This window comes from Nansenia antarctica (assembly GCF_963989245.1).
Source record: "Nansenia antarctica genome assembly, chromosome: 11".
In the NCBI taxonomy this organism is placed as follows: Eukaryota; Metazoa; Chordata; class Actinopteri; order Argentiniformes; family Microstomatidae; genus Nansenia; species Nansenia antarctica.
Genome location: NC_137681.1, coordinates 5,910,762 through 5,928,812, shown reverse-complemented (window position 1 = coordinate 5,928,812; position 18,051 = coordinate 5,910,762). Strand labels below are relative to the sequence as shown.

At 45.7% G+C, this 18,051-nt stretch overlaps 1 protein-coding gene across 1 annotated transcript in view; it reads left to right on the top strand.

Annotated features, from left to right (window-relative positions):
* The window catches only part of LOC308167240 (rho-related GTP-binding protein RhoN-like), a gene marked incomplete at both ends in the record, with an annotated part of 32,808 nt that extends 17,158 nt beyond the window's left edge, over positions 1-15,650 (top strand). Inside the window, 3 exons of the mRNA XM_080541626.1 lie at positions 5,606-5,715; positions 9,890-10,024; positions 15,393-15,650. Coding sequence (XP_080397752.1) covers positions 5,606-5,715; positions 9,890-10,024; positions 15,393-15,650 — 503 coding nt within the window. The remainder of the gene's footprint in view (positions 1-5,605; positions 5,716-9,889; positions 10,025-15,392) is intronic.
* Between the last annotated feature and the right edge of the window lie 2,401 nt (positions 15,651-18,051).

Sequence of the window (18,051 nt, the reverse complement as noted above, 5' to 3'; positions counted from 1 at the left end):
TATGAAATCATGTGCACGGGTATTGCTTAGTGTCTTTTCCCTCTATGTACGACCGCTACCCTTCTAAATAGTAAATGGACTGACTTATACAGCGCCTTTATCCAAAGCGCTTTACAACCGCCTCTCATTCACCCATTCACACACACATTCATACACCAACGGCGACAAGCTACAATGCAAGGCGCCGGCCCGCTCACTGGGAGCAATTTGGGGTTCAGTGTCTTGCCCAAGGACACTTCGACATGTGGCCAGCCGGGGCAACACTTGCGATCATTAGACGGCGGCTCTACCTCCTGCGCCACAGCCGCCCCTTCTGCATATGGCAGTGAGTTGGCACAGAGAGATCGCCTCTCTCCCCATGCCTCAACTGGCTGGGGACTGCCACAGAGCCCGATTGGCTGACACTGCCATCATGTGTGACCAATTAGAGACATTCTTGTGGAGAACCGTAATGGCATCTGGGTGCCAGGGAGGCAGGCACTGTTTAAATGAGCGGGCAGAGAGAGAAAGAGAGAGAGAGAAAGAGAGAGAGAGAAAGGCCATTCCTGGCATCTGAAACAGTGCAGCAGTCAAACCTGGATGTGTCTGTGTCCCCTGGGTTGGTGTACACACTCACTGAACACTTTATTATGAACACCTGTACACCTTCTCATTCATAAAGGGGGTGTAATGGTGTGGGGGAATGTTTTCTGCATTGGCACACTTTGGGCCTGTTAATACCAATCAAGAATCGCTTGAATGCCACAGCTTATTTGAGTATTGTTGCTGACCATGTGCGTGCGTCCCTTCATGGCCACAATGTACCCATCTTCTAATGGCCACTTCCAGCATGATAATGCACCGTGTCACAAAGCAAAGGTCGTCTCAACCTGGTTTCATGATCATGACAATGAGTTCAGTGTTCTTCAGAGACCTTCCCAGTCACCGGATCTGAATCCAATAGAACACCTCTGGGATGTGGTAGAACGGGAGATTCACAGCTTGAAAGTGCACCTGAAAAAATCAGCGTGTGGAATTGCGTGATGCAATCATCTCATCATGGACCAGAATCTCAAAGGAACGTTTCCAAGATCTTGCGGAATCAGTGCCACAAAGACTTGCTGTTTTGAGAGCAAAGGGAGGACCTTCCCAGTATAGTATATACAGTAGTTCCTAATAAAGTGTTTTTTTGTGTATTTTCGGTGTGTAAATCTGCTTTGTAGGTATATTACGTTATTCAGTATAAGCACAAATGATGGTCCCACCACCAAAGACATTACTCTGCTTAGCTATAGGCTCTATAGGGGTTGGCTTACTTGCAAAACTGCTTACCAAGCAGCACTGCAAAATACTTGTACTTTTAATATCTAGCGCTATTGCTCCACTCGACTCAGTGGATGTTCTAGAACTAGGTTTGCATAGCAACAGGTAAGCAGGCAGCGGTTGCCATATGACCTGTTTTTTCTTCTCCTGCACAAAATAAAGAAGTTTAAGGCCGTTGCGGCTAGTTGACTGTGATTGCAGTTGACTTCGACGTAGAGCGTTTTTCAATTATTTCATTTATTACAACTTGTCTGGCGCTCGCAAAATACTTCTTTTTACGAGGACATTTAAGAAAGCGTTCACTCTGCCGATTCCTTCCTCCTTAAATAACGTCAAATGAAATGGACTTGGCCCGCGCTTGTCCCTGCAGATAAGCCCGAACGTCTAACCCCGTCATTCTCAAGCAGCAAATCACAATATTCATTGTCTTGGCATCCGTTCAGTATGTCCACACAGCAACACAAAACAATTCAGTCCAGGCTTTGCTAGTCTAAATCACATAAAAAGCCCATTCAGCATCAAGAGACCTTGTACACCTAGTCTCAAACCATACAGATAACACAACAGATAAACAAAAAGTTGCTCTGACGCAAACCAAAGTTATGAAACATGTTAATAAACATGCCAATAGCGAAATTGAGCTTTCCTGTGGCGTCATTATCTTATGCGGCCGTGCCGGGGTAGTGAGAAGCTGTGCTGCAGCTGGCAAGGCTGGTGCCAGGATGCCAGGGTGCCAGGGGGGGGGTTTACGGGGGGTTTATGGGGACACTGAGGGGGGTCGGTAGGCGGGGGGGGGGGATGTGGGGGGGGGGACCGTAAGGGCCGTACCCTACAGTGTGTCTAATGAGAGCCATATGGGAATGTGTGAGGGGTCCTGATAACTCTGATAACTCCCTACTGGGTCTGATGGGTTCTGAAGGGCTGATTTAGAGATAGCTGGGAGGAAAAAAAGGAGGGAGGAAATGCAGAGGAGGAGAGTTATGGCTGTGCCGTTCTTGGCAGTGTGTGAGAGCCATATCCCTCCTCTTCCCCCCCTGTCTCCCTCCTCCATCTGTCTTCCCCTCCCTTCTGCCATTTTCAAATCAATCAATCAGACTTTTATTTGCGTAGCGGATTTCATACATAAATGCAATACAATGCACTTTACTGAACGGTGAATGAAAGCAGAGAGAGAGAGAGAGATCATAAAAACGTAATAAGATAAAGGAGGATGATTCAAGCATGATCGCCATAAAAGTATAAGCAGGAAAAAAACAAAGACCAACAAGGACTATAAATGGCTGTGGAGACTAAAGGTTAATTGATGTTCTTGTTGATTGTCGGGGCGACAGAAATGACGTCTACTCGATATGTCTGAGCGTCACTGTCGGCCAGGTGTCAAGCACCTCTCAGACGCTCTTATGTCACTAGATTGTCTATCACACCCCCCTCCCTCTGTCACACACACTCACACACACACACACACACACACACACACACACACACACACACTCGCACACACCATTTTGCTGTCTGATGATCACACACACTCACACACACTCTCACACACTCTCACACACTCTCACACACTCTCACACACTCTCACACACTCTCACACACTCTCACTCACTCTCACTCTTACTCACACACACTCACACACACTCACACAAACTGACAGTGTAATTTATAGCTATCAGTTTTACATTACTCAAATTTACAGCCTACATAATTATTGTTCTATTGTTATTGTTCTATTTCTTTGTCTTTGTCTTATAAAATTATTTTTGCTTCTATATTTTTTTTATATCCTATGCACCAACCTCACCAAGTCAATTCGCTGTATGTGCAAATATACTTATCAATAATCAGAATTCTGATTCTGACAAGACGAGCGGCGCTTCGTCTTTGTCTCATGACGATCAATACATAATCAATACATAAAACCATCAATCAGCCTTAACGCGAGGTGAGAAAAAATAACGTGTTTTTTTTACTGCTTTCCTGTTTTCCTCATCGGTTTGCCCGTTAAATGTTTACAATAGTGCGATCAATGCACCCCTCAACCCCATGGCTAAATACAAACAAGCTAATGCTGAGTTTTTCCCTAGCTATCTACTTGCTCACTCAACTGTCAATATTATCGCATTGGTTTTTGTGATGTGTGTTGTTGTTGTTTTTGCTGCTGTCGTTGTGGGGGGTGGGGGGTGAATGTAAACTCTGTGAATGTAAACTTTATTATTTGCTGGCACACAAAGAGAGAGATCGCCTCAGTTCAATCAGTTCTGATTCTGACTTTGTCTCGTGGCGATCAATACATAAAAACCATCAATCAGCCTTAACGCGAGGCCAGAAAAAATGAAATAGAATAGAAAAATACAAAAATATGAATAAGAATACTTAAAAAGTGAAAGATTATACCATAGACACCTGGGACAACTGCTGCCACCCCTGACAGGGTGGGATGATCACTTGTTAAACCAGGGTGCATTCCAATTATCTACCCTTCACCCAGGAGTGCACACTCATCCACCCCCCCTCAGGCGTGGAAAGGCACAGGATTGGTCAATCTATCGCTCCTCTCCTTCTCCTCCTCCTCCTCTCACCCCCAGCTTCTGTTCCCTCTCTGCAAGTGTGCTATCTCATCCCCTCTTCCCCCCCTCTTCACCTCCTCCTCCTCCTCCCTCTCTCTCTGAGGATGACTCATCGTCATTTGCAGTGTGTGAGTGAAACCCAGGAGCAGGAATTAGTGGGAGAGAGACGGAGGTAGAGAAAGGGTACGGCCTTTAGTTTGACCTTTCTGGATGTGTACAGACGCACTGTCGTATTCATCTCACACACGTGTCACACACACATTCAAAACACACACACACACACACACACACGTCTCTGGGTGATTGTGTGTACGGTATGTGCAATTTGCATTGCTTGGAGATGTGTGTTTTGTTAAAAGCTGAATATCTGTTCAGTACACTTAGATCGGGGGCTTTTGTGCAGATGTGGATGTTTGTGTGATCCGCATATTTGTGTGTGTGTGTGTGTGTGTGTGTGCGCTCACGTGCGTGTGTGAGAAGAAGGAACAGTGAACAGTGGGTCAGTATGTGATGAGAAATATGGAAATATGGAAATCCAACTTTATGGATGTTTGTGAGATCAGATCAGCATCTTTTTGGGTGTGAGTGAGTACAATTTTGAAATCAGGGTGCATGTGTGCCTGTGCCTGTGCCTGTGTGTGTGTGTGTGTGTGTGTGTGTGTGTGTGTGTGTGTGTGTGTGTGTGTGTGTGTGTGGCTGTGTGTGTGCACACGTGTGCTCGTGTGTGTGTGCACACGTGTGCATGTGTATAGTATTTAAATGTGCTCAAGCATAGAACAGAATGTTGATGTTAAAGTGCGCTAGTGTGGGTTTGTGGGTCAGGCCGGTATGTGGGTCAGTATGACCCGAGTGTCCACTCCACTAGTATCAGTTCAGCCAGTAGCCTGGTGGTGTGGGCAGACCCAGTATCTGCACACTCTGGCCAAAATCACTCGTGTCTCTGCACATTCTCTCTCTCCAGTCCCCGTTTTTTGTGTAGTGCCCAAATTCTTGCGCTCCGTGACAAAGGGACATGGTATGGGTGACAAAGGGACATGGTATGGGTGACAATAGGGTCCGTGGTGGGGGGTATTGTGCCCCTACACATTCAGTCCTGGCCAGGAATGTGCCCCCTAGTGTCCCCTGACCAGGTCACAGGGGCCGGAGAGGAGAGGAGGAGAGCCCCCCCCCCCCTGAAAACCACCAAACTGAAACACACTCACGTCATAACGATGTTTAGTCTGTAGTACACTGTAACCGATCAGGTTTAACACAAGCCTGTGTTTAGAGTTAACGGGAGTCTTCAGGTCTCAGACATGGGTTATTCATTGAGTAACAGTATTTCTTCAAATGGCTTTCACTACACTCCACTGTCTTAAACTGTGACTGAAATGTGACTGAAAAGCGGTCACGACCGACACATATTCATACGTCGCATTTCATGCGGCGTTGCAGAAACGCGGCTTGCTAGCCGAGCTGAACTGCAGCGTTAGATCTTCGTAGCATTTGATCCATCAAGGAGGACTGACTTGTTCATCATATCTTCTGTGTACCCTATAGGACTGACTGTTTTATTTATTTATTAGTTTATTTAAAAGGGACAATGGACAGTCATTGACTCTCCCTGAAGGTAAATCCACAGGGGAAATACGGCCTTAGATTTTATAAACAATTTAAAACAGAACTACAGGAAATAAAAACACCACATATTGAAGATTCATCATATCTTATGTGTTTTTTTCTTTATCCACCAGGGTCGTCTTACTACGACAACGTCCGGCCGCTGGCCTATCCGGATTCGGACGCCGTGCTCATCTGTTTCGACATCAGTCGCCCCGAGACACTGGACAGCGTGGTGAAGAAGGTCAGTATGGAGCTACTGAAGCCCGCAAACGTGACTTAAACCGTTCTTATTCAATTTACCTCCATCTCATATGATCCCAGGCTGCCTTTTTTAGAACACGAAATGAGATAGATGCCCCCCCAAAGTCAGCAGTTCTCCTGAGGGCAGCCCAACCACAATAGGGATGATATTATTGTGTTGTGTGTCTCCAGCAAACAGAGACGGAGAGACTTTGGCAACGTTTAAAAACCCTGTGGCGCTGTGGCGTGAGAGTCGTTCCAAAAGAAATCTGAGGACATTTCCACACACAAAGAAAAAAGCTGTGATCACAATGTTCCAAGAACGTTGTCACAATATTGCCACACACCCATCGAGACCCGACTTGGAAGGGAGTACAGGGCCATAAAGATGTTTGCCAGTGTTTTGCCAAATATCTCCTTTCTCTCTCAAAATGTCATCTCGTCTCATTCTTTAGAGCCAGCTAAAGCTGTCGGCGGTTCGAATCGTCGTTTTTTTCGTCCGTCGAGTGCCAGAACTTTCTAGAGGAACGAGAACATTCCGAAGGCTTTCACAAAAGGGGGTCACACAATAGCTCGATACGTGTTGGGGACCACTGCTCTTCACCTTTGAGTTCAAAGCAGCGAGAGCAAAAAGACCCATTGAGTACGTAGCAACATAGCGAACGCCGGTTGTGTGGGAACGCCGGCGGAGAAAGCCTTTGACTGGCGTTGGAGAGGAGAGCATTCCTCCCTGTCGACCCCATCGCTCACTCATGACATCATAATTCTAAGACAATAACGTCTCACTCTTTTTTTTGTCCCTATAGACAAAACCTCCGCAGTTCTGCTGGGGGTCTAGTTGAGGGCCCACTTGACCTCTGAACCCGATAGAGAAGCCTAGCTAATCTCGCCAACGTGGCCAAGGGCGTTGAATACACCCGCCCTCACAATAACGCTCCAGAATTGGGCTCTTGACCCCCCCGGTGACCTCTGGAGTGCCAAGCATGCCACTGTGTGACACGGGGGGGGGGGTCATACTTCTCAGACCTTTGATGCCTAACAAAGGCAGGCTAACAAGCAATTCAGCTCAAGTATTTAAACACAAGTGTTTGCGATACATGTCATGATATCAGCGGCTTTGTATTGCCGAGTGCACATAGTACGTGTTGTCACGACGACATCACTTCACTTCTTTCTTTTGGGTTTATTCACTTTGTAACCTCAAACTTTCCCCCTGTACCTGATAGCATCCCTCCATCCCTCCCTCCCCTGAAACTTTTGTCTCCCCCCCTCCCCCTCTCTTAAACCCCCCCCCCCCCCCCTCTTCTCTTTCACCTGTCAATTTTTTCCCTCTCTTCAAGCCTTTGATACTCTGTATTTGGTGCGTCAACTCTCTTTTTCTCTCTCTCCCTCTCTTTTCTTCAAGACCCTTCTTTCATCTTCATCTCACTGTCTCTCCTTCCTTCCCTCAAACCCTTCTCTCTCTCTCCCCCTCTCTCTCTCCCCTTCTCCGAGTTGTCAGATTTCCCCCGGGTGAAAGTGAGACTCTTGAGAGTGAGATGTGTCAGCCTGTGTTGCCTCCCCCCCTCCCCCCTCCCCCCTCCCCCCCAGCCCTCAGGCCCCTCCTCCTTTACGGTCCAGACCATCCTGTTATCTCTCCCCAGTAGTCTGCCTCATTACCAGCCCAGAGACAAGGCCTGCTCCACTGGCACGTAGGCTACAGCTTGTATAAGGGCAGGTTATGCAATACCAGACGTGTGTTGTAATCTCAGGCCATATCGGCGATACACAGCTCAGCTGTAGCCCCCCTCCTACAGTACACATGTAGGAGTCATGTAATAGATGGTATGAGATATACACACTGGCCAAGCGTTCACCCTCTGCCGGCTTAGGAACCTGATATTGTTCTGAAATGTGTTTGAAATGAGCGTTACGTAGGCGTTGGAGGAATAAAATAATCAAATAAAAAAAAGGTTAAGAAACACTCGCAATAGCAGAATAATATAATCTCACGCCTCATTAAACTTTCATCCTCCAATGAGTCATTCGATACATTCTGGTACTTCCGTTTTCTGCCCTCTAGTCTATTGCGAGGAAACCATCTCGACCAGTTCTTTACACAAACAACACCTTCCCTCCCCTCCGGCAGGACTCGTGACTTCTCTAAATCACTTTCATTCACCGGTCGTCGCCGTCCTCTGGCTAACAGAGCAGCCCTTATCGAGTACAACAGCTCACAGTAGCTAACACAAATAGTGGTTAGCCCCAAAAGGACAATAACAATGGCAGAGGCGTTTGTGAGATTGGCACTCTTTGTACTGAGTCTCTAAACAAAGACGTCGTGGTTCAGAGTGGCAGCCTGTGCTGCCGTGGTGTGAAGAGATAATGAAAACAGTCAGAGAGGGAGAGAGAGAGAGAGAGAGAGAGAGAGAGAGAGAGAGAGAGAGACAGAGAGAGAGAGAGAGACAGAGAGAGACAAAGAGAGAGAGAGAGAGAGAGACAGACAGAGAGAGAGAGACAGACAGAGAGAGAGACAGACAGAGAGAGAGACAGAGAGAGATAGCTACATAGTGTGGAGAATACTTCACAACTAGCAGGTCCCTCTCTATAGTCAGAGTAAGTATTGTCTGACTGACACAGCAGGGTTGTTCTGCTGCTGTGAGCTCATGGTGGAGCTTCTTCTGTTCAAGGACACCAGGACACCTCACGAGAGACTGTCACGCCACAACTGTCACATTTGACAGCTGGATTATCGCCAACGTTTTCAAAACAATGCTGTTCGACTCCCAGGAAAAAGATTTCGATTCGAGTCTATTGTAGTTTCACCACTATTCATCTTAATTAATGATCTTATTGTCATGTCAATATTATGGACAAATTGATGTAGGACATACTGTGCTGTTTATTATTTTCTAATAACATAAAAACATAAATCATTACTTAGGCATGCATTGTTTACCAGATTTCGTTTTCAGAAGAGTGAGCAATTTACATTACCATTTTTAATTTGTTGGCATTTAGCAGGCGCCTTATTCCTAAGAGACTTATAACAAATGCGTTTGACTAAGTAAGTGAATCATCTATCCACCAGTCATAACAGGAAAAAGTAATCTATGCTCAGGCCTGGGGCCATTGGCAGTCGTCGTGATAGAAGTTATTCATTATTATTATTATGATTATTATTACACAGGAGAAACAGCACGGGGGGGGGGGTTAGTAGATGTCTCGGGAGGGACAGTTAAGGTGTAGCCTGGAGAGATGGGTCTGCTACTTAAACATCTGTCAACATGTTTGACCTAAAACCTACAGTATAAATAATAATAATAATAACTTTTTATTTGTATAGCGCTTTTCCTGCAAACGTTGCAGCTTAAAGTGCTCCAATCATTATATAATCATAATTTTTTCATTTAAAGGCAATATTAAAAAGATGGGGTTTTAGTCTTGACTTGAACATATGTGCTGAGGTTGAGGGTGTAAACTGGCAGTGCATTCCACAATTTGCAAGTTATATGAGCTCTTCTATTTAAACATCTGCCAACATGTTTGACCTAAAACCTACAGTATAAACCATCCTCTTCTTTTGGGGGGGGGGGTTAAAATAAAAAAATGAAGCGGGCATCTTTTAAACAATGAATCCAGTTGGTGTGGCCTTACTGTCGATACGTATTCTACCATTTAACTTCAGAATACATTTCAAGATCCTTCTGCTTGTTTATAAAGTTCTCACTGGCACAGCACCAGAATATCTGAAAGACCTTTTGCTAGCATATCAGCCCAACAGAGCTCTCAGGTCTTCTGACACTGGTTTTCTCTGTGTACCACATGTACAAAAGAGATTTGGTGAGGCTGCATTCTCATTTTATGCACCCAGGTTGTGGAATGCACTGCCAGTTTACATTATGGATGCAACCTCAGCAATTATGTTCAAGTCAACACTAAAAACCCATCTTTTTAATATTGCCTTTAAAAGACTAAATAATTAAATGATGATTATATAATGATTGAAGCACTTTGAGCTGCAACATTTGCAGGAAAAGTGCTATATAAATAAAAGTTATTATTATTATTAGTATTATTATTACTACTGTGTAGGTCCGAGTAGGCCTGCCAGTACTCACCTGTCCTCCTGTGTTCTGCCTGGTTCTGATCTTGGTTCTGTCTGTTCCTCTCGTTCCTCTCTTGTGGCTCCACAGTGGCAGGGAGAGACGCAGGAGTTCTGTCCCAACGCCAAGGTGGTTCTGGTGGGCTGTAAGCTGGACCTGCGGACGGACCTGGGCGTGCTGCGGGAGCTGTCCAAGCTCCGCCTCATCCCCGTCACACACGAACAGGTGAGCACCAACGCCGCCCTGAGAGACTGAGAGCATTTCCATCCTTGTGGCGCAGGAGGTAGAGCCGCCGTCTAATGATCGCAAGGTCGGCAGATCGGCGGTTCGAGTCCCGACTGGCCACATGTCAAAGTGTCCTTGGGCAAGACACTGACTGAACTCCAAATTGCTCCCAGTGAGCGGGGCCGGCGCCTTGCATGGTAGCTTGCCGCCATTGGTGTGTGAATGGGTGATTGAGAGGCCGTTGTAACGCGCTTTGGAATAAGGCGCTATATAAGTCAGTCCATTTACCATTTCAATCACTCAATCACATGAGTGCAAAATAACAGCATCCACACACTCAAACACTGTGCAAAAAAAATGTCGGCGCATAGACCTTCTTCAGGCATAAAGCAGACAAGTGAATGTAGTGTAAAGGGTTCAAACAACATCACTTGATTTAGCCAATACACAACACCTGTGTCAGAGTTTTCACCTAGTGGTTAGGCATCAAGGGAATTGTAGTCTTAGATTTAGTGGACTACAAAAACATACACAAGGGTTCATGAGACAGGAAACACCAAAATCAAATATTTACAATATATATACATAGCAGAACAAAAAACAATAGAGAAATGCTACAAACATGCAGACATGCAGGCAGTAGCCATCATATAGCATAGAACATATGCATCTAAAGTAATTTATTCATAGCACAACACTCATGTCGAAATCCTCATTTAGACCTAGGGGTTGTAGACTTTCGAGGGTGTGGATCCAAAAAAGCTCTCTCTGGCATAACCTCCTGTCAACATCACCCCCTCTCTGAAAGTTAATCTGCTCATGGAACTTTTCACTCACACCGACACACCTACATACACACCGACACACCGACGCACGCACGCACGCACGCACGCACGCACGCACGCACGCACACACACACACACACACACACACACACACACACACACACACACACACCAAGCCGTACTGCCAAATGTGGATTCGGACAGTCTTTTTATGCATATTTGATTAGTATCCATATTTGAGATCCATATGTATTCATATAGTCTTATAAAAAGGTTATGAGATCTTCAATAAGCCTAAAGTTACCATACCTTTAAAGGTCACTCTTAAGGCAGATCCCTGTGATCCAAGATGCTTTCCGAGTGCTCATTCCAGTTATCTGACACTTGTACATTTCCCAGTGTGATGGAACAGAGTGGACGGGGTGTTCCAGAACACCATCAGGTGGAACCTATCCCATTCCATTAGAATGGAAAATGTAATTTGTGATATCAGAAGTCACGGCTATTTACAACAGCCCTCACCCTCCCTCTCTCCGTGTGTCCTCCATACACTTTAACGCGTCATAAATAACTGTGTGTTTTTGTGTTTTGAAAGATTATGATACTGTATGTATGACAATACCAGTATCCATTTACTTGTAATAGTTATGACACAAACTTCTATAACGTTGCTATAAGAATTTAAATGTTTACATTTTTGCCATTTAGCAGACGCATTTATCCAAAACAAGTACATTTGTCTAAAGTAAGTGAATCATCTATACATCAGTCATCGTAAGATTGTATTTATTAATAACAGTAGAGGAACTGCACAGAGGGGTAGTGGGGGGTGAAGAGGTCTTTAGGAGGGACAGTCACGATGCATCCTGAAGAGATGGGTCTTCAGACTCCAGTGGAAGACAGCTAGTGACAGTCCTGACAGCACTGGGAACTTAAGCTCCTCCACCAAGACAGTGAAAAAAGCTGTGACTGTGTCTGTCGTGAGATATACAGTTCAAGAGACAGTAAACAAAAGAAAGACTCTAAATGGTTTATAGTCCCATAGTCATTGTGGAGACTTTTTCTCAACCCTTCTATCTCACTCCAAATCACACTGCTGCATTTACAACAGCCCCTGGGGGAGAAAGGAGGGGGGGAGGGGGAGGAGGAGGAGGAGGGGGGTGGGGGGGAGGAGTGGGGGGAGGTTGGGGGGGAGGTTCCCAGGCTGGCTGTGGTCTAACAGGTCTGCAACCCAGGAAGTAGTAGTGACAGAAATGTGTCTATACTAAACTTTTTTCATTTAGCAGACGCTTTTAATCCAAAGCGATTTACAATTATGAATTACAGGGACATTCCCCCTGGAGTAACTGAGGGCTAAGTGCCTTACTCAAGGGCACACTAGTAGTGGTGTGGTTTCAGGCAGGATTTGAACTCACAACCTTCCGATCACAAGTCCAACTCACTATCCACTAGACCACCCTACCCCTATACTATACCTATATACTACTATACTATACTATACCTGTCATTTAACTGTGCACTGTCCTGTGGGGAATGGGTTGAGCAGAGTTGAGTAGTTGAAGCCACTGCTGTATACTGTAGATCAGGGGTTATTGCCAGTAGAGTTGCAGCGCTGGTCCCAGGTGTGTGTGTGTGTGTGTGTGTGTGTGTGTGTGTGTGTGTGTGTGTGTGTGTGTGTGTGTGTGTGTGTGTGTGTGTGTGTGTGTGTGTGTGCTCAGAGGTGTTGCCAGATAGGAACACCTGGGTGACAGCATCAGGATCACACAGGTAGAAACACAAACAACAAACAAACAAACAGACAGAAACACTTTCCACACACTGGCAATGTGTACCTGACACACACACACACACACACACACACACACACACACACACGCAATTGTTTGCACTGTCAGCGTATAAACAAACCTTTATCAGGATAAACTGAGATCGAACTCATCTCCCCCAAACTGTCCCACTACAATTCAACTCCAACTACGCCGTAGCGCTAATGGCCCTGCGTTGCATTTGTTGCAGAGACACTCCATTAGAAATGACAGGGCACCTACTACAGTGGCTGGAATTTACCCACTCAATATTTCACATCAGAGTAGTACAGTAAACTGTAAAGTACTGCTTTACCCCCAGCCCACTACTAGCCTAGCATCTGCCACGTTTCCGGAATGTTCCGTTAACTCTCAACATCGGATGAAAGTGGAAGTGAATTATTCAAACGACGCTACAGTATTTTTTGTGCCACGGGGGACCTACTGTGCATAAACACAAATGTCTTCGAATTTCATTTAGTTTCCTGATAGGACTTTAACTTTCCCCCCCAAATATGAAAGAATAATAGCGAGTGTTAAAGAGGCGTGACAAGGGAATGAGACAAGCCACGGAGAGAGTGCAGTGGAACAATTTAATTGTTTTGTTTTTCAATATCCTGCAGCAATAAACAGCTGCAGTCTGAATCCGGTGAATCTTAATGGCCTATTTTCATGTTAATGTCGTCCCATCAGACTCTCTCTCTCAACACAGAGTCATATCCCTCTTCCCGTCCGCAAACAAACTCGGGGTCGCAAACGACCTTGGCCTAGTTTAGAGAGACAGATAGATAGGTGCTTTATTGATCCCGGAGGGGAAATTCATGTGTATATTGGTCAGGGAGAGAGAGCAGAAGAGGAGAGGAGAGGAGAGGAGAGAGATGTGGAGGACATTAACACAGCATTTATCTCGGGAATAGATTAACCAAGTGAACTTGATTGAGTTTCCAATCAGAGGTAATAACGTGAACATTAATGGAGCTAATCCATTTCCTCCTTTTGCTCCGACTTCGGGAACAGCCCTTCAAAATGGCCTCCGTGTCTGAAAGGAGTGAGAGGATGATGAGAGAGTAGTGTTGGTTCGTCAATGGCCCTCACACAAAGGTCATCACTGCCTCTAATGCAAATCAAATGGCAGCAATTTCGGATTTTCAACTGCCTGCCAGTCAGCGCCATCCGTGGGTGATCCGGTACTCCCGAGGTTGAACCGCGGGTCATCATCGGCTCAGATTGGAGACTTTAAGTGTTGCCCGATTTCGCGAATGTAGCCTCGCTGCAAATTAGATCGAATAATATTGCTGCGTATCTGGCTTGGTTGGTGGACGTTATTAAACCATATATCCTCACGGAATGTCCCATGATTATCATCATGAAATGCTCATTCAATTTGAGGCCCGGTGATGCCGATTATAACGTGTGTACTATTTCCTTTTCGTACGGTATCAAATTATCAACCGGAAGGAAAAAAAATAATACATATCAGAGAATCACATTAACAGAGTAGTGCATGTGTGAGTGAGAGAGAGAGAGAGAGAGAGAGAGAGAGAGAGAGAGAGAGAGAGAGAGAGAGAGAGAGAGAGAGAGAGAGAGAGAGAGAGAGAGAGAGAGAGAGAGAGAGAGAGAGAGAGAGAAAGAGAGTGATAGAAAGAGAGTTAGAGAGAGAGAGAGAGTGAGAAAGAGAGAGAAAGTGAGAGAGAGAAAGAGAGTGAGAGAGTGAGAGAGAGAGAAAGAGAGAGAGAAAGAGACTGAGAGAAAGAGAGTGAGAGAGAGAGAGTAAAGTTCTGTTCCCTCAGATCAAAGAGGGCGAGGGTGCGCTGGTCTTAGAGAAGACATTAGGTCTTGTTTTTTGTTTTTTTTCGCTCCAGTTTGAAAGCGCAGAGATACAGGCTCCTGAATATTTCATCAGAGTGTGTGAGGGAGGGTGCAGCTTTCTCTTCCCATCCGTCCATTGCTATTGCTCACACACCAGGGTCAGGGACCCACACAGCAGCACAGAGAGGCAATAAGCAGTCTATCTCGCCAGGCTCCCAGGATCCGCTCTGCTACACTGTTGAGTCTGTTCAAGCTGACTAAAGAGAAGTCAGAAATCCAGCAGCGTTACGGGAGAGAGCTCTGGATCAAAACATAAACACAAAACATCTGCTAGCAGACTGGTGCTGAAAACAACTTCGCTATGAACATCTAACTGCATGTTTAGCACATCACAACATGCTAAAAACACATAATTTGATGATCTTCACGTAATTAGATGATCACACAGTCCTTGCTTGTTCTAAAACTAAAGTTTGTTTTCAAGCCGATGTAATCAAAGCCGTGTAATCACTTACCCAGTAGCCTAGGGCAGATGATAGTTAATCCAATTTGCAAATTATAAGTATATAGTGACCCTAAAACTGTTGTTGTTTGTTGTTGTCTGCAGTAGCTGCATACTAACTTGTATTTGAGCGTTAAAGCACACAATGATTGACATCACTAAGAGCCAATGAAATTGGGGAGGCACACCGGATGGCCAATCCAATCACAATTCGATCGCTTCTTGAAACTTTCACTACTGATTGACTACTGATTGGGTGCCCCACCCAATGGGCATTGGGGGGGCACACAGGGGGGCCAATCAGATCACAAGGGTGGTGGGGTGGGTTCACAGCTCACGCTTGAGAAACACCTCTCACCCACTCTTGTGATCACCTCTCTCTCTTTCTGTGTGTGAACACACCACTCAGTGTGTTGTCATACATACACATGTCTTGACTGTCTTTCTCTCTCTCTCTCCGTCTCCAGGGCACCACCTTGGCGAGGCAGATCAAGGCGGTGGCGTACGCAGAGTGCACCTCCAAGTACTCGGAGAACAGCGTCCGCGACGTCTTCCACGTGACCACCCTGGCGTCGGTGACCCGCGTCCACCGGCCCCCGCAGCTCAAACGCACCGGCTCCCGCCGTGGCCTGAAGCGGGTCTCCCAGCAACCGCCCCGGACTGAGATACTGGAGCACCCCCCCGCCATGAGAAAGGATCGTGCCAAGAGCTGTGTGATCATGTAGGGGAGGACCGGGCCAGACCGGACCAACCGACACAACAAAAAAGGGGTGTTTACAAACGGACATGTTATCTCATGAACACATGAACTTAATTTATTTTGTTTCCTCGTAAAAAAAATAATCTTTGCACTGCAAAAAGGACAATGTGAAAAACAGTGAGGATTGCTATGCTAATGGAGTTTGGGGGGATTTTGTTGATCATCAGTATTGCTTTCTTTATGTTTTTTGTTTTTTTGTAGCCCGCTGTAGTTCCTATCGGGGCAGGTCATTGCATCGGTCGGTTATGATTTTTGTACGACCGTGGGACTTGGGAAGGAAAATGGACACAGAAACATCGACACAAACATGGATTTGCGGCCAGTGGAATGAAAGATAACATATTAAAAAGAGAGAGAGAGAGAGAGAGAGAGAGAGAGAGAGAATATGTTTGAGGAAATGGGGGTTATGAGGAGAGGGAGAAGGGAGCGATTCGATCACATATTTCCCTGTCCTGAGAGGATATTTTCTTCTCAAGTGGTTAACTAAATGAAGCACAAAATGCACAATGCAGCATTCTCAACTGTCAGGCAGTGATATTATTACTCCATCCTAATCTAATGAGATTTAACATAAGAAGGTTTCTGAGCCCTGAGAAACAGCCACTGAAGGGTTTTTTCCAACATGAAACTAATTTTCTAAAAAAAACACAAGTGCTTTTTGAGGAGAATTCCTGAAAATCACTCACCACATAATAATGGAGTCGTCGGAAATGAATATTGTTCTAATTCGAACGGTTATGTTTGGGAGGAGGGATATGACTGTTTTATGATATGTCTTGCTGTATGTGTGATGCTGAAATAAAGTAACTTGATCTGCTCCATGGTGAAGAGAATTAATCTCATGAATATGTTAATGTTACTGTACGTGTACAGTATGTCGGTGCCAGAGATGTTTATTATTTAAAACCAGTGAGAGGAACAACGGCAGAAGTATTTGGGAGGCTATCTATTAGTCCAAAATGCAGCAGCGAGAGTTTTAACCAAAACCAGCAGAAGAGCTCAGATAACTCCTATTTTAGAGTCTCTACACTGGCTTCCTGTTAAGTTCAGAATAGATTTCAAGATCCTTCTGCTTGTTAATAAAGCTCTCACTGGCACAGCACCAGAATATCGGAAAGACCTTTTGCTAGCCTATCAGCCCAATAGAGCTCTCAGGTCTTCTGACGCTGGTTTTCTCTGTGTACCACATGTACAAAAGAAGAGATTTGGTGAGGCTGCATTCTCATTTTATGCACCCAAATTGTGGAATGCACTGCCCGTTTACATTAGGGATGCAACCTCAGCATATTATGTTCAAGTCAAGACTAAAATCCCATTGTTTTAATATTGCCTTTAAATGACTAAATAATTTAATTATGATTATATAATGATTTGAGCTGCAACGTTTGCAGGAAAAGTGCTATACAAATAAAGTGTATTATTATTATTATTATTATCTTTGATCCACATACTCACACATAACCAGCACGTCACCTCGATGACTATGGCACCGATCGTTGGACAGGTCTCTGCGCAGAGGAGGAGGGGGGGGAGGTCAAAAGGTCAAAAAGAGGTCCAAAGTTTAATAGGCGGTTTGAAACTATTCTTGTGTGATGAGTACATTTCCTGAGAACAGAAACACTTTCTGACAGTGACGCTACAGTGAACATACAGTTCTACTCTACAAATGGACCAAAGTCTTCTCCTCTGTTGGTACACAGCGATCAGCATTGTGATCCATAAAAGAAACAGCTGTACTCTACAGTACACCCAAGATAGGCCGACTGCTTCAGTATAATCATCACATCTGCTGTATGCGGAGTGTTACATAGCTGAGTGGCTGTGAGTCAGGGGAGCCCTGTGAATTGTTCAGCACTCACACTTTCTCCTCCCTCTCCATCCCCCTTCTTATCCTTCTCCCTCCCACCCCCTCCATCCCCCCTCTCCTCCTCCCTCTCCATCCGCCCCTCTCCTCCTCCCTCTACATCCCCCCCTCTCCTCCTCTCCTCCTCTCTCCATCCCACCCTTCTCCTCCTCCCTCCCCATTCCCCCACTCTCCTCCTCCACCCTCCCTCCCCCTTCTTATCCTTCTCCCTCCCACCCCCTCCATCCCCCCCTTCTCCTCTCTCTCCATCCCTCTTCTGCTCCTCCCTCTACATCCCCCCTTCTCCTCCCTCCCACCCTCTCCTCCTCCCTCTCCATCCCCCCCTCTCCTCCTCTCTCCATCCCCTCTTCTCCTCCTCCCTCTACATCCCCCCTTCTCCTCCCTCCCACCCTCTCCTCCTCCCTCTACATCCCCCCCTCTCCTCCTCTCTCCCCATTCCCCCACTATCCTCCTCCACCCTCCCTCCCCATTCCCCTCCTCTCCTCCTCCCTCTCTATCCCCC